The following is a 13,232-nucleotide window of genomic DNA, read 5'->3' as shown; positions in this document are numbered from 1 at the left end:
TGCTAAACGAAGAGTACTACGAGTCGAGTATTTACTCTGAAATAATACAAATTTAATTAGAACACACTCAGCAAAAAAATCCGAGCAGAAAGTCAAAACCAACACTTTGACCAACTGTCTGCATGACACGTGGATTTGTCTGCTACATCAACAACATCTTTAACCACACTGTCTCATCATTCCACCATCTCCATTTCTATTTATTAAAAAAAAAAAACAAAATATCACCAAGACCATATCTATCAATTCTTCTTCTTCCTCGTCGAACAATATATTAATAAAAATCCTCTTCTATATATATATACACACACACGTTCAAATCATTAATCACCTGTTTAGATAAAATCAGAGAGAGAGAGACAGAGAGAGAGAGTGAAATAGTAAAAAAAATGGGAAGAGGGAGAAGCTCATCGTCTTCATCGATAGAAAGCAGCTGCAAAAGCAACCCATTCGGTGTCTCTTCGAGTAATACACGGAACCTAAGCACGGACCTGAGGCTCGGACTCAGCTTCGGATCATCTTCGGGACAATATTACAACGGTGGAGAAAATAATGAATATGGAGTCGTTGCGGCTGATCAAGAAATGATCATGGAAGAAGAAGATCAAAACGAGTGTAATAGTCTCGGAAGCTTCTACGTGAAGGTGAACATGGAAGGAGTTCCTATTGGAAGAAAGATCGATCTTTTGTCTCTTAGTGGTTACCATGATTTAATCACAACTCTCGATTACATGTTCAACGCCTCAATCCTTTGTAAGTATCTATACAATATACACACATATATATATATATATATTAATATATATATATATATATATATATATAGATATTTCATCTTTGCATGTAGATCAAAACTCATTTTATAGTTTATTTAATTTTGTAGAAGGGTTTACCATTATAATTTCGTTAAAAGAGATTCGTATTTATGTTTTGTTAGCTCTTTTGAAATTCCATCTATACAGTTATTACATGATCTTTGCATGTAGACCCATAACTCTTTCTACTATCTTCATCAAGAAAGATTCTTATATGAAATATTATGATTTTTTTTTTGACATCATGAAATATGATGATTTATTGAGTGAAGAGTGAGACTGTGAATGGGTTATAATAGTGGAAAATGAAACAGGGGCTGAAGAAGAAGACATGTGTAGTGAGAAGAGTCATGTGCTAACGTACGCAGACAAGGAAGGTGACTGGATGATGGTTGGAGATGTTCCTTGGGAGTAAGTACTTTTCGTATTTATTTTCATTAATATTTAATTAAACACTTGTCAATCTTTATTAATGGCATAATGATGTCGAAATCTAATGGGGCTTAAATTGATTACTACTTTATAGGATGTTCTTGTCTAGCGTGAGAAGACTGAAGATTTCAAGAGCTTATCACTACTGATGATTTTTTTGTTTTCTTTAAAAGAAGCAAAGATGGAATCTACTAGGATTATTGACCAATACAGTGGGAGTAGTTTTGTCATGATGTAAATCACTTGTCGGAGATTTATTCAAAATTTTTGTTTCTAGTTTATTACGTTATATTATTCGGTTGTAACTTGTAACGAAGGAAAAAGGTTCAAACCCTTCTTAAGAAAGTTTATGTTTTTTTTTTTATAGTTATTTTAGTTTTAGAAAAAATTAGCCAAAAAATACCAAAACTAATTTGATTCGAATTGGTACAATATTGATAATCGGATTTAATCAAATTTAATTTTCATTATTAACAAAAGTTTATTCAGTTCAGTTTCTTGAGTTGCACTTTCTTTCTTTTTTCTTTTTTTTTTTTTTTTCCCTCTGGTTAGTACGAATTCGGTTTTCATTTTCTCGAGTAAATTTGAGTTTTTTTTTTTTTTTTAAATTAAACAAGTTGGAGTTTTGTGATTAGGAAAAAAATGAATGCCAACAAAACAAAAATTCAATTTCAAATGACTTTGTCAGGGATACTACACTTGTCCTGCTGAGCATGAAAAAGCCCATTCAAAAAAAACAAAAAACAAAAAACGAAAAAAAACCTCTTAAGCCACTCTGATTATTTTCCTCACTGCACAAAATTTACAAGAACAACAGCAAAAAGAAAGAAAGAAAGAACAAAAAGCACCACTCTTGAAAAACGAAACCTCAGAGGAAAATTGGAAGGAAACTTAAAAGAGGTTTCTTCACAATCAAGCAAACTGTGTTTGCCCTTGCATCTTCAAAACTTCAGTAACTTACCAAGAAAGCAACCATGGTGATTTACTAAAACCGCTTGATTCCTCCAGTTTATTCTCTGATAACCCAAAACAATCAGAGCTATGCTCCGGGAAGATGCTCTCTTTAAAAGAATCACAAGCAATTTCCGGCGAAACCCACTGTGAATAGCCTCTAACATTCGAGCATTTCCACGGAGATCTCTTGGAATTCTTCTTCACTGTAAGAGTAACATTAAGGAAACATATATTCTTAAACACATCTCCTTCTATACCTTCAAGAAGACCCGCAACACCTATATCTTCGCCATTAACATTCTCAATGGTGATTTTCTCGATAACCGGAAGTGCTATAGGATCAAACTTTTCGTCAGGATGTTCACCATACGTACCGGTGAATCTAATCCCTTTCTGCACATTATCGAGCTTCACGTTCGATATGTGAACGTTTCTGACATACCCTCCTCTTCCAGGAGAAGTCTTGATTCTGATTCCAGTGTTGGAATTGAATAAATGTAAATCTTTGATATAGATCTCAGACACACCTCCTGACATTTCGCTTCCGATGGCTATTCCTGAGCTCGAACTAGTTTGACCACTCAACCGATTGATCTTGATCTTGGAGCTCGGTCTTGCGTACGATATTCCGTACTCATCCCATCCGCTTTTTATCGATACCAAATCATCTCCGGTTACTATGTAACAATCCTCTATGCAAACATTCGTTGATGAGTCTGCAATCAGACAAAACAAATTCTTAAAGATAATAAGGGAATTATATATATATATATATATATATAAAAAAAAATGATATTTTTGACCAAATGTGGCAATGAAACCCACCTGGATCAACTCCGTCTGTATTTGGAGATTCAAGAGGAGCCAAGATTGTGAGATTCTTTACAACAACATCTCTGTTTTAGACAAAAAAAACTCCATATCAGTACACAAGAGGGAAACTTTAGCTTAAATAAAATTAGCTAGACGACTGACCTGCAATAAACAGGATGGATGTTCCAAAATGGCGAATTCAAGAATGTGAGGTTGGAGATGACCAGACCAGTAGAGTTCATGAGCTCAACAAGATGAGGTCTTGTATAGTTTAGCTCTCCATTTCTAAACCAATCCCACCATATACTTCCTTGACCATCAATTGTCCCGTTTTCGCCTATAATTACAGTATCATCAGACGGCTATAATTAACATCATCTGTTAGAAAACGAATCATCCATATAAATTTGCTATATTATTACCTGTTATGACTACATCTGTGAGATTCTGACCATATATAAGACTCCTATGCCTTCTACCTGGCAATTCTCTTCCTCGTCCATATGATGGTAATGGATCAACCACAGGCCAATTCTCCGAGCTCTGAGAAATCAATAAAGCGATCACATTTTACGATAACAAAATTGTATGCTTGTGAAGATTCAAAAAAAAAGGTAGAGACTTTACCGTTGACCCGAGAATCGTTGCACCCTTGTCTAGCCATAACGTTAGGTGACTGATAAGGTCGAAACTCCCGGTTAGCCACTGACCAGCGGGAACAAAAAGCTTGGCACCACCTTTATCAGAGAAAGAATTGAGGTAGAACAAAGCATTCTGAAAGGCTTTAGTGTTTAAAGTGACGCCATCTCCAACAGCTCCAAACTCTGTAATCGATACGCTGTGTGGCCTGTGAAGACTCGCTGAATTGGAATATTCACAATGCAGGCTTCCTCCAACACAACACCAAGCTCCATATAATGCCTGTACTAGGAGCACATACAGGAGCTGCAAAACCAACAGTTCTTTCTTTTTTTTGTCAAAAGCAAAACCAACATTTCTCAAGTCTCTCAATCTTTTTAAAAAACTCTGATTACACATGAACAATGGAGGGAGAGTTAGGTGAGAGACACATTTCACCTCTAAAACTTAACAAAGTGCAAATCAGGAAGAGAGATGAAATATTTGAACAGTATGATTTCGAAGAAAAAATTCTCCACCTTTTGTTGAACATTGTGATCCTCTATACTATATATGATATTCATAAGTGTCTCAATAACTAATGAACAATGGAGACGCAGTTAGGAGAGTGCCACATTCCAACGTCTATAAGCTAGCATCAAATCAATTTAGGAAACATCAAATCAGGAGGAAAGATGAAATATTGAACAGTAATCTAGTGAAAATTCTCAAAATAATTTAACCAGATGTCAGATCTCAAAGACAAGATTTGAGAGACAGGGCATAGGAATTTGACTGAGTTATGTCCAAAGAAAAGAAGAGAAAGAGGAGATTGTTAAAACTTACAAGGAAAGATCTCTTCATATGAATAAAAGATCTGTGATCTCCTTGAGCTCCAGAAACCTAAATCCTGACAGCAATCTGAGTTTCTTTGGCTTCAACTCCTTTCTCTCTCTCTCTCTCTCACAGACTGTTAAAAAAAAAAAACAGATCTTTGAAATCAATTTCTCTCTCTCATGAGGCTTTGATTGCAGCAAGTTGCAAAGATTGATTAGATGGGTCAGTGGTGAGAGGAAACTGGGGAACCCACACTGGACAAAAAAATCATTGAAAGCGACCGTTTTTGCCCGCCAAAATTCAAGCAGTAGGTCCATCTTCTACCTTCTCCGTACCCTTTGCCATCACCAAATTACCTCCTTCCCGTACGAAAATGGCGAAACCCAGCAAAGGGGATAACATCTAATTAAGGACTTTTAAAGCAAAATTAAAGAAGAAGAAGATGAACAACATTCGATGAAATCTAAGATGTCTAGTGATACCTTATTTTGATGTTCTGTTAGAAAGAGACAAAGAGGGTCACAGAGAGAAAGCCAGAAAGAAAGAAAGAAAGACAGAGAGAGTGAGTGAGACCAGTCTGTAAATGAACACTTAAGGAGAATCGATTTCTGTTTTTTTCCTTTTTTTTCTTTTTTCGAATCAGCGTATTTCATGTGATCCGAACTCAAAGAATATTTTTTTATAAAAGAAATTGACCTGAATTTCTACATCGAAGATTGATAGATTCTCTAGAAAAAAAATGTTTTTTTTTGTTGTTGGAAAAGATCTGTAGTTTTTACATCTTTATGGGTTGGTTAATCAGTTAGTTATCATGACACGAAACGGTGACGTTTGTAGAGAAGAAGAAGATGATGGATCACGTGACACGTGGTGAGGATCTCTTAACGAACCCAGAATTGACTGCGCTAATCTAATTACCCTAGTAGGCTAGTACTATTATTCGATTTACCACGTTTTTCAGGTAAACTATAGTTTCGTTTTCTACCCAAATTAACAGCTTTTCAATATTTTTACTGTGGTTAAAAGAAATGTAAGAAATCGTAGTAAGTAAAACTGAGACGCGCTTCGACGCACATGAGATCGTAGTAAGTAAAACTGAGACGCGCTTCGACGCACATGAGAAACAATTAAAGAAAAGAGGATTTTAAAGTGCCAACATTTCTTTTTAAAATGCCATTTGAAATACTGTATTGGACTATGACTTAACTTCTACGAAAAAGCACAATATTTTTCGATTTGCATAGCAAACCTTCAACTATGCTTAAATGATTTTAATTTCGTAAATAAATACTAATAATATCGTCTCGATGTTGAGACCTGGTGGTACTGTTAAAATGTTCAAAGGTTTTTGTGGAATTATTAAGAATTTTTCGAAATATTTCTCTACTAGTGTGATGGTCAATTGGTCACCAATGGATGAGAGCTAGGAAGAATAAACTATTGTATTTAAATCATAAACTATTCCGTAAGTTCCAAAAAAAAAAAACTTATACTACTCAATTAGAGAGAATTAATAAGACAGACAGAGTAATGAGACTTGTTGTTGTCTATATTAAAACAATACAACACCCATAATTACTATACTTAATTATCCCTTTAAGAAATCAGCAAACATACCATCATGGACCGGATTATCAGGTTAAGTAGCCAACTTACGCATTCTTTTTTTTTTTCTTTTTATCAGTCATCAGATTTTCTTCAAAAACAGAGCTTTTATGGTGAATAATTGAATATCACACTTCACACAACAAGAGAAAGCCAAAAGCTTAGCATATTTCAAGTCTCATTCTACCTCAGAATATGCATCAAAATCAAACCAAACCAAAACCGAACAGAAGTCTAATTAAAAACCAAAACCGAGTCTGAATAGAGAGACATAAGAAGAAGGAAATGTCATGAGCTTAGTAACTCCTAATCCTGGTGGCGAGCAGCAGCAGTGTACTTCTGTATTCGTAGAGCCGATGAGTTGGATGAACGCAGTGGAAAATGATGTGTCGGAAGGGAAGTTAATGTGTCCTAATTGTAAAGCAAGACTTGGAAGCTTTGATTGGTCGGGAAGTTTCTGTAGCTGCGGAAGCAAGATTGTTCCGGCGTTACAAGTTTTCTGTAGGCGAAGAAGAAGACGAAGAAGAAGACGAAGAAGAAGAAATGAGCCTCCAAATCTTTGGCTTTCAATTTATTTTTAAGAATGTGATCTGAGCTACTTTTTTGACAGTTCGCAGGGAATCATATCGACAGTTAAAATATTAAGCCTTGATGATTGAAAGTCACAACTATCAGTTTATCCCAATTTATTTTAGGGACTCGAAGCTATTTCTAATTGTTAAATTGATCGTCTGTTTTCTTTTTCTTTTTCCAACACCAACAGTTCGTTTGAACCTTCGAAACATATGTTTATCGTCCATAGTGTAATCACAGTTTTAAATAAAAAACTCAAATTTGGTCAAAATATCAAATCAAAGCACAAGACAAAAGTAAATTTCATGAATTGAACCAAAAGATGATGAACACTTTTAGTAACTCCTGCCCCAATAGGTCCATTTCTTCGCAGGCTTTCCTGAAGCAAAGCAGAGAGTGCCTGTACAAACACAAGACCACATATGCTTAACTAATGACAACAACAACGAAGGGCAACGAAGTTTATGAGCAGAGTTTCTCAAGAGAAATTTAAAGGTTCCGAGTTTCTGACCTTCAGGGAGTTCTGGCTGTTCAAATGGAGAACAAAGGGTTTTAGCTGCTCCAGTTTCACCTTTAGTACGTGCCTTAACATCCCTCTCCACTTCCTACAAAGAATTTAATTTTAAGGTGATTATAATTGCATTCACTCACAGTTGATTTTTTACAAAAATTTGGAATAAGGAGGACTTTTGGTATTATTAACACACCTCTTCATCGCACCAGGGAGCTAATATGAGTTTCTTTTTGTTGAGAGCTTCTATAAACTCATCCCAAGTCTTAATTTCTTCAACACATGCCTCCCTCTTTTGCTTCGCTACTTCATACATGTTTTGCTGGATCTTCTCAAGCAGTTCCTGAACGTGTTTGCCTAAGCTACCTCTTGGGATATCTTCCTTAACTCCATTGTCCCGTCTTACAGTTCTGACCTATGGCGGTGCAAAACAAAACAACATGAAATCCCTTTAGCCACATTACAAATTTACATATTCAAAACAAAAATCACCGTCTTCTCAGTATAAACCAGGCACTACATCACAATATGTCAAAGAAATAAAGGACATATTCAACGGACAAAGCAAGACTGACCTGATCATTTTCCAGATCTCTGGGCCCAATCTCAATTCTCAATGGAACACCCTTCATTTCCCAGTTTGAATACTTCCATCCAGGAGAGTAGTTGTCCCTTAGATCTTCTTCCGCACGGATACCGGCTTCACACAAGGTAGAGACAGTAGCAGTACAAGCATCAAAGATTCCTTGGGTATTGGCATCTTTGTAGGGCACAGGGATCACAACAACTTGCACGGATGCGACTTTAGGAGGGAGTATCAGGCCTTTGTCATCTCCATGAGTCATAATCATCACTCCAATCTATACAAAGTTTGAAATTGAAAAGTTAACAGTTATAGAACACAGAGAAAAAAATAATCTTTTAGTACTTCCAAGCATTTACCGTCCTGGTACTGTAGGCCCAAGAATTCTGCCACACCATTGCTGTCTCTCCTTTCTCATTCTCATAGTTGATCTCAAACATCTTTGCAAAATTTTGTCCTAAACAATGAGAGGTTGCACCTTGTACACCACGACCAGTGTTTGGAATGAAAGCCTTTAAAATCAGAGTTGTAATTCACTAAGAGTACATCCACAAGAAAAAGGATTATGTCTCTGAAACAAAACAGAAAGATTACGTACCTCTACACTTGTAGTGTAAAGTCCCCCAGCAAACTTCTCATTTTCACTCTTCATACCTTTCACAACTGGGACTGCGAGATACTCTTCATATATGCGACGGTAAAGCTCCAATATTTGAAGGACCTGAGAACAGTAGCAGCAGTACAATGAAAGGAACTCTCGTAAATGATGTTAGGGTGCTAAATATTACCCTTGTTTGCAGCAAAAAAAAGGGAGAGACTGAATCACATACAAAAGTTTAAGTTCACATACCTCTTCATCTGCTTCTTCTTTCGTGGCGAAAGCAGTATGCCCTTCCTGCCAGAGGAATTCACGGCTCCTGCAATTAGATTGGTTAGGATAATAGGTTATCATGGCAAGCAAAAATTTATGTCCACACCAAGCCCAACATTTACTGGGAAACAATGACTAACACAAGAAAAAAAGCATTAAAAAAGATGAACAGAAAAGAAAGAAGTAGATGACAATTGAATACCGGATAAATGGAGTAGGGTTGCTGAACTCCCATCTAACCACATTGCACCACTGGTTCAGCTTCAACGGCAAGTCCCGGTGCCCCCTTATCCACTTGCTGAAGTACGGGTACATAACCGTCTCACTAGTTGGACGGATAGCAATTGGGACTTCCAAGTCAGATTTACCCGACTTTGTAACCCAAGCAACCTAAACATACATTCAAACCTGTTAAAACGATGTCTCTTTGTTACAAAAAAAGACAAGGGCTTAAGATTTACGATATACATACCTCTGGGGCGAATCCCTCGATGTGATCCTTCTCCTTCTCCAAGACACCAGGAGATACGAACAATGGGAAATAGCAATTCTTGACCTTCATTTTCTTGATTTCCGCATCAAAGAAACTCTAGAAAAGGGAGCATGGAAATTATTGACCGAAACTTTTTATCTCCCACTCTTGATTCCACTTCCTATAATGTGATTTCCTTAAGCAAAAAATATAGAACAAGAGGATACTCACTTGCATGATCTCCCAAATGGCCATTGACCATGGCCTAAGGATATAACATCCAGAAATATCGTAGTATTCAATCATCTCGTGTTTACAGACCTAGACAGACATAAAAAGCAGATGTCATAAACCTGCTTGGAACACAAACCTCAGAATACCCCGATATAAAAATCAGAAAATGAGTTATAAGAATGATAAGATTTCGGTTTAGATATACACATCTCCAATCTATACGGAAAATTATTTATTTCCCAACAATACTTCTACAGTTTCAAGAGATAAGAAGATTTTCTTAAAACTAATATCACACCTTAATCATTCTAGATGTTTCTTTTTTTTTATGAAGATGACACATCTTCTTGGAAGAATAAGTCCGAGAAGAAGTAAAACAACACGAATTTAAGTCTATGAAGAAGCATAAGTGCTTTCTCCGACCTCGTTTTCAGAGAGAGGGCAAGTTGCATTGATTTAAAGCCATTTGTGTACACAGTCTAACATGAAAGACATGTAAGCTAGACGTTCCTAAACAAAAAACATCTTACGAAGAATAATTGAAATAAACTAAACAAAGAAAACAAGAAGCGAAAGGAGTTATGGAAAGATAAGAATAGTTTGAAAGAAACAAACCTCAGAATACCACTCCCCGAAATTCTCATCTTTCTTAACGCTGAGTCCGAGACCTGTTTCCTTCTTGACCTCCTTCTTCTTTTTTCCACTGGGACCAGCCTTCTCAGCCTTGTCTTTCTTTCCACTTGGACCAGCCATTTTAAATCTTTTCTTTCTGAATGCATTAATCACAAAACAAAGGAATCAACATCAAGTTAACGGATTAGTAACATCTAAGCAATAATCGAAAGCTACTTCACGATCTGCGAATCCACTGAGACTATAATTATTCCTCAACAAAATCGTTGAAACTCAAAGCTACAGAAGCAGTAAATAAAACAGATTGAACTGAAGATAACATCCAAGGCGAACGAAGCGAGTGTCGACAATTACGTAGAGACCATTCAGACAAAAGGTTCCCCGAGATTCCAAGAGAATCGAACCCAAATCTCAATCGATTCAAAGAGCAACCAGAAATTTTTTTTTGAGAGTAAGAGAAGAGGACGCTCACCAATTCGCCGGTGAGCTGAAGACGGCGGAGACAAACACAGCAAAGATAAGAAGAGAGCGAATTCAAGGGAAAACGTTACAACTTGTAAACCTTTGACTCACTTAGCGAGCTTCGGTACTGAAATTACTCCAATTATTGTCCCCACGTGTTAGGGTGCGATCTATTTCGTAGCTAATTCTCAGAATACATGGGCCAGGCCCATCTTTTGGTCAATTAGTCAACGCTAAATGCATTAATTTACCATAGTAATGGAGAGAAGATGGATTTATTATATTCACAGTCGATCTATTGGCAACTTGACTAATGGTTAGGTCATGGAAAAGCTTTTTTTATTGTAATGGAAGAGCTCTTTAATTAATTTAATCGTGAGTAATCTCACATTTCATATAACTCGACCAATTATTAGCCCACAACATTGGCCCAATAAACCCCATTTTTGAATTGTCATATAACTCGACCAATTACTAGCCCACAATATTGGCCCAATAAACCCCATTTTTGAATTGTGGTCTTAACATTTAATTAAACTTATAGAATATGATTAAATTAAATGAAACACCGTGCAAATGATCACATGTTAAAAAAGCGTAACATTATCTTTCTTCATTAAATTTCAAAATTTCTCAATTGTCGGGAAGCGCAAAAGTGTTACCGCACCACTAAATCGACGATGACGTACCAACAGTGAGTCCAATGATTTGACCCACAAAAATTTCTCCATTCCCAAAAATTCGACAAGGAACCCTAGCGGAGGTTTTTTTTACTCCGATGGAGGCGGACGAGCGGCGGAACGGCGATTCGACGAGTCACAATCACCGTGCCCCGAAGAAGCCACGCCTGGCTGGGCTCTTGACCGAGTCAGATATCCGGTCCGAGTTCGCTCACCACCAGACCGGTGTTGCCAGAATCAACAACGGCAGCTTCGGGTGCTGTCCCGGCTCCGTTCTCGAGGCGCAGCGTGAGTGGCAGCTTCGGTATCTCCGTCAGCCCGACGAGTTCTACTTCAACAGTCTCCGTCGTGGATTGCTCGCTTCTCGAACCGTGATTAGTGACCTAATCAACGCCGATGACGTCGACGAGGTCTCGCTCGTTGATAACGCGACCACAGCTGCCGCTATTGTTCTTCAGAAAGTGGGGCGATGTTTCTCGGAAGGGAAGTATCGGAAGGAAGACACTGTAGTGATGTTCCACTGTGCGTTCCAGAGCGTGAAGAAGTCGATTCAGGCTTATGTCTCGCGCGTCGGTGGCTCCACTGTCGAGGTTAGGTTACCTTTCCCTGTAAATTCGAACGAAGAGATTATCTCGGCGTTTAGAGAAGGATTAGAGAAAGGTAGAGCGAATGGTAGAACGGTTAGGTTAGCTATCATTGACCATATAACTTCGATGCCGTGTGTATTGATGCCGGTACGAGAGTTGGTTAAAATCTGCAGAGAAGAAGGCGTGGAGCAGGTTTTTGTTGATGCAGCTCATGCCATTGGTAGTGTTAAGGTTGATGTCAAAGAAATCGGAGCTGATTACTATGTGAGCAATCTGCATAAATGGTTCTTTTGTCCACCTTCTATCGCGTTTTTTTATTGCAAGAAACGCAGTTCCGGGTCCGATGTTCATCACCCTGTGGTGTCTCATGAGTTTGGAAATGGTTTGCCTATAGAGAGTGCCTGGATTGGGACAAGGGATTACAGTTCTCAGCTTGTGGTTCCATCTGTGATGGAGTTTGTAAACAGGTTCGAGGGAGGGATCGAAGGGATAATGAACCGGAACCATGAAGAGGCTGTTAGAATCGGGTTAATGCTGTCTAATGCTTGGGGAACGAATCTTGGGTCACCTCCTGAGATGTGTGTTGGGATGGTTATGATCGGTTTACCTTCAAAACTGTGTGTTGACAGCGATGAAGATGCTACTAAGTTGCGGTCATATCTGCGGGTGCATTACTCGGTCGAGGTCCCAGTTTATTTTCTTGGATTGAGGGATGGCGAGGAAGGTGTGAAAGACAAAGATAGTGGGCTAATCACTGCGTATGTTCGGATTTCTCATCAAGTTTATAACAAAACAGAAGATTACGAGAGATTGAGAGACGCAATAACAGAGGTAGTCAAGCATCAGATGACTTGTCAAAACCTTCCTTGAGTGTAGGTATGCTTCAAATTTACAATCTAGAGTTGACATATGAGCGTTCTTGCCTCTTGGGTCTTGTAAAATGGTGGAACTCAAAACCATATGATAACTACTGATAAACCATTTTGTTTTTGATCTGTTAAAAGCAAATAACTTAAGATCCTGTTCCATGCTCTAGGTGATATTTTGTTTGAACTAATAGACCCATTAAAGGCGTAATGCTCTCTTCTAAACATGGATGTTTTGGTTTGGTGGCAGATAGTTTGATATATTCCACCGCAAGAGCCTGATATGGACTCTTCCATAGTTCATCAGATGGTTCCGTTGTAACAATAAGGCGTTAGAGGCGCCACCGGGAAAAGTTCCGGAGGTAACTTTATTGATGACCTTGGTGGAGGATCGACTTGCAATGGAAGAAGAAGCTAACCTTGAGGAGTTTTTTTAGTGTATTTTTAACGTTTAACGGCTTTGTATTGTTTATCAAGCAAATAAAATCATGTCCCTTTTTCTTCATCAAACATTCTGCTTTCAAATCTTGTGTTGTATGCATTCCGACGAAAAAAAATCCTTATTTAAGACTTTTTATCCCACATTTCACCGTCAGATTGATAAACATCTGTAGTTGGAGTATAAGACCCCCTCCAAGGTCTCTCTCAAGATTCTTAAGCTAATTAAATATTAAAATTAAAGATAA

The 13,232-nt window shown here is 37.7% G+C and overlaps 4 protein-coding genes across 10 annotated transcripts; 2 read left to right on the top strand and 2 right to left on the bottom strand.

Moving 5' to 3' along the window:
- Positions 1 to 364: 364 nt before the first annotated feature.
- LOC18019841 (auxin-responsive protein IAA30) lies at positions 365 to 1,504 on the top strand. Its single transcript, XM_006402350.2, has 3 exons — positions 365 to 753; positions 1,130 to 1,226; positions 1,342 to 1,504. Exons 1-3 carry the CDS (start codon positions 390 to 392, stop codon positions 1,394 to 1,396), a joined length of 516 nt encoding a protein of 171 aa, XP_006402413.1. The 5' UTR covers positions 365 to 389; the 3' UTR covers positions 1,397 to 1,504.
- Positions 1,505 to 2,006: 502 nt separating this feature from the next.
- On the bottom strand, positions 2,007 to 5,007 carry LOC18019840 (probable polygalacturonase). Of its 3 annotated transcripts, XM_006402348.2 has the most exons (8): positions 4,952 to 5,007; positions 4,723 to 4,828; positions 4,479 to 4,602; positions 3,642 to 3,959; positions 3,437 to 3,557; positions 3,177 to 3,351; positions 3,027 to 3,097; positions 2,007 to 2,917 (listed from the first exon to the last, which is right to left on the bottom strand). In XM_006402348.2, the coding sequence occupies exons 3-8, from the start codon at positions 4,494 to 4,496 to the stop codon at positions 2,205 to 2,207; spliced, it is 1,416 nt and encodes a 471-aa protein (XP_006402411.1). In that variant the 5' UTR covers positions 4,497 to 4,602; positions 4,723 to 4,828; positions 4,952 to 5,007; the 3' UTR covers positions 2,007 to 2,204. The 3 variants fall into 3 exon arrangements, with proteins under 3 accessions (XP_006402411.1, XP_006402409.1, XP_024012959.1); XM_006402346.2 differs by having other exon boundaries at positions 4,723 to 5,001; XM_024157191.1 differs by having other exon boundaries at positions 4,751 to 5,001.
- A 1,830-nt stretch (positions 5,008 to 6,837) lies between these two features.
- Positions 6,838 to 10,530, bottom strand: LOC18019838 (proline--tRNA ligase, cytoplasmic). 2 transcript variants are annotated; one of them, XM_006402344.2, is made up of 12 exons: positions 10,424 to 10,530; positions 9,934 to 10,087; positions 9,316 to 9,405; positions 9,085 to 9,201; positions 8,815 to 9,002; positions 8,592 to 8,658; positions 8,340 to 8,462; positions 8,101 to 8,253; positions 7,734 to 8,018; positions 7,355 to 7,573; positions 7,159 to 7,252; positions 6,983 to 7,047 (listed from the first exon to the last, which is right to left on the bottom strand). In XM_006402344.2, exons 2-12 carry the CDS (start codon positions 10,069 to 10,071, stop codon positions 6,983 to 6,985), a joined length of 1,539 nt encoding a protein of 512 aa, XP_006402407.1. In that variant the 5' UTR covers positions 10,072 to 10,087; positions 10,424 to 10,530. The 2 variants fall into 2 exon arrangements, with proteins under 2 accessions (XP_024012913.1, XP_006402407.1); XM_024157145.1 differs by lacking the exon at positions 10,424 to 10,530 and having other exon boundaries at positions 6,838 to 7,047; positions 9,934 to 10,071.
- A 537-nt stretch (positions 10,531 to 11,067) lies between these two features.
- On the top strand, positions 11,068 to 13,123 carry LOC18019836 (L-cysteine desulfhydrase). Of its 4 annotated transcripts, none has more exons than XM_024157210.1 (2): positions 11,068 to 12,552; positions 12,801 to 13,123. In XM_024157210.1, the coding sequence occupies exon 1, from the start codon at positions 11,192 to 11,194 to the stop codon at positions 12,548 to 12,550; it is 1,359 nt and encodes a 452-aa protein (XP_024012978.1). In that variant the 5' UTR covers positions 11,068 to 11,191; the 3' UTR covers positions 12,551 to 12,552; positions 12,801 to 13,123. The 4 variants fall into 4 exon arrangements, with proteins under 4 accessions (XP_024012978.1, XP_024012977.1, XP_006402406.1 ...); XM_024157209.1 differs by having other exon boundaries at positions 12,797 to 13,123; XM_006402343.2 differs by having other exon boundaries at positions 11,068 to 12,556; positions 12,797 to 13,123.
- The last annotated feature ends 109 nt before the right edge of the window (positions 13,124 to 13,232 follow it).

Source organism: Eutrema salsugineum, unplaced genomic scaffold (assembly GCF_000478725.1).
Source record: "Eutrema salsugineum unplaced genomic scaffold, Eutsalg1_0 scaffold_19, whole genome shotgun sequence".
Taxonomy (NCBI): domain Eukaryota; kingdom Viridiplantae; phylum Streptophyta; class Magnoliopsida; order Brassicales; family Brassicaceae; genus Eutrema; species Eutrema salsugineum.
This window is presented reverse-complemented; position numbering and strand designations above follow the sequence as displayed.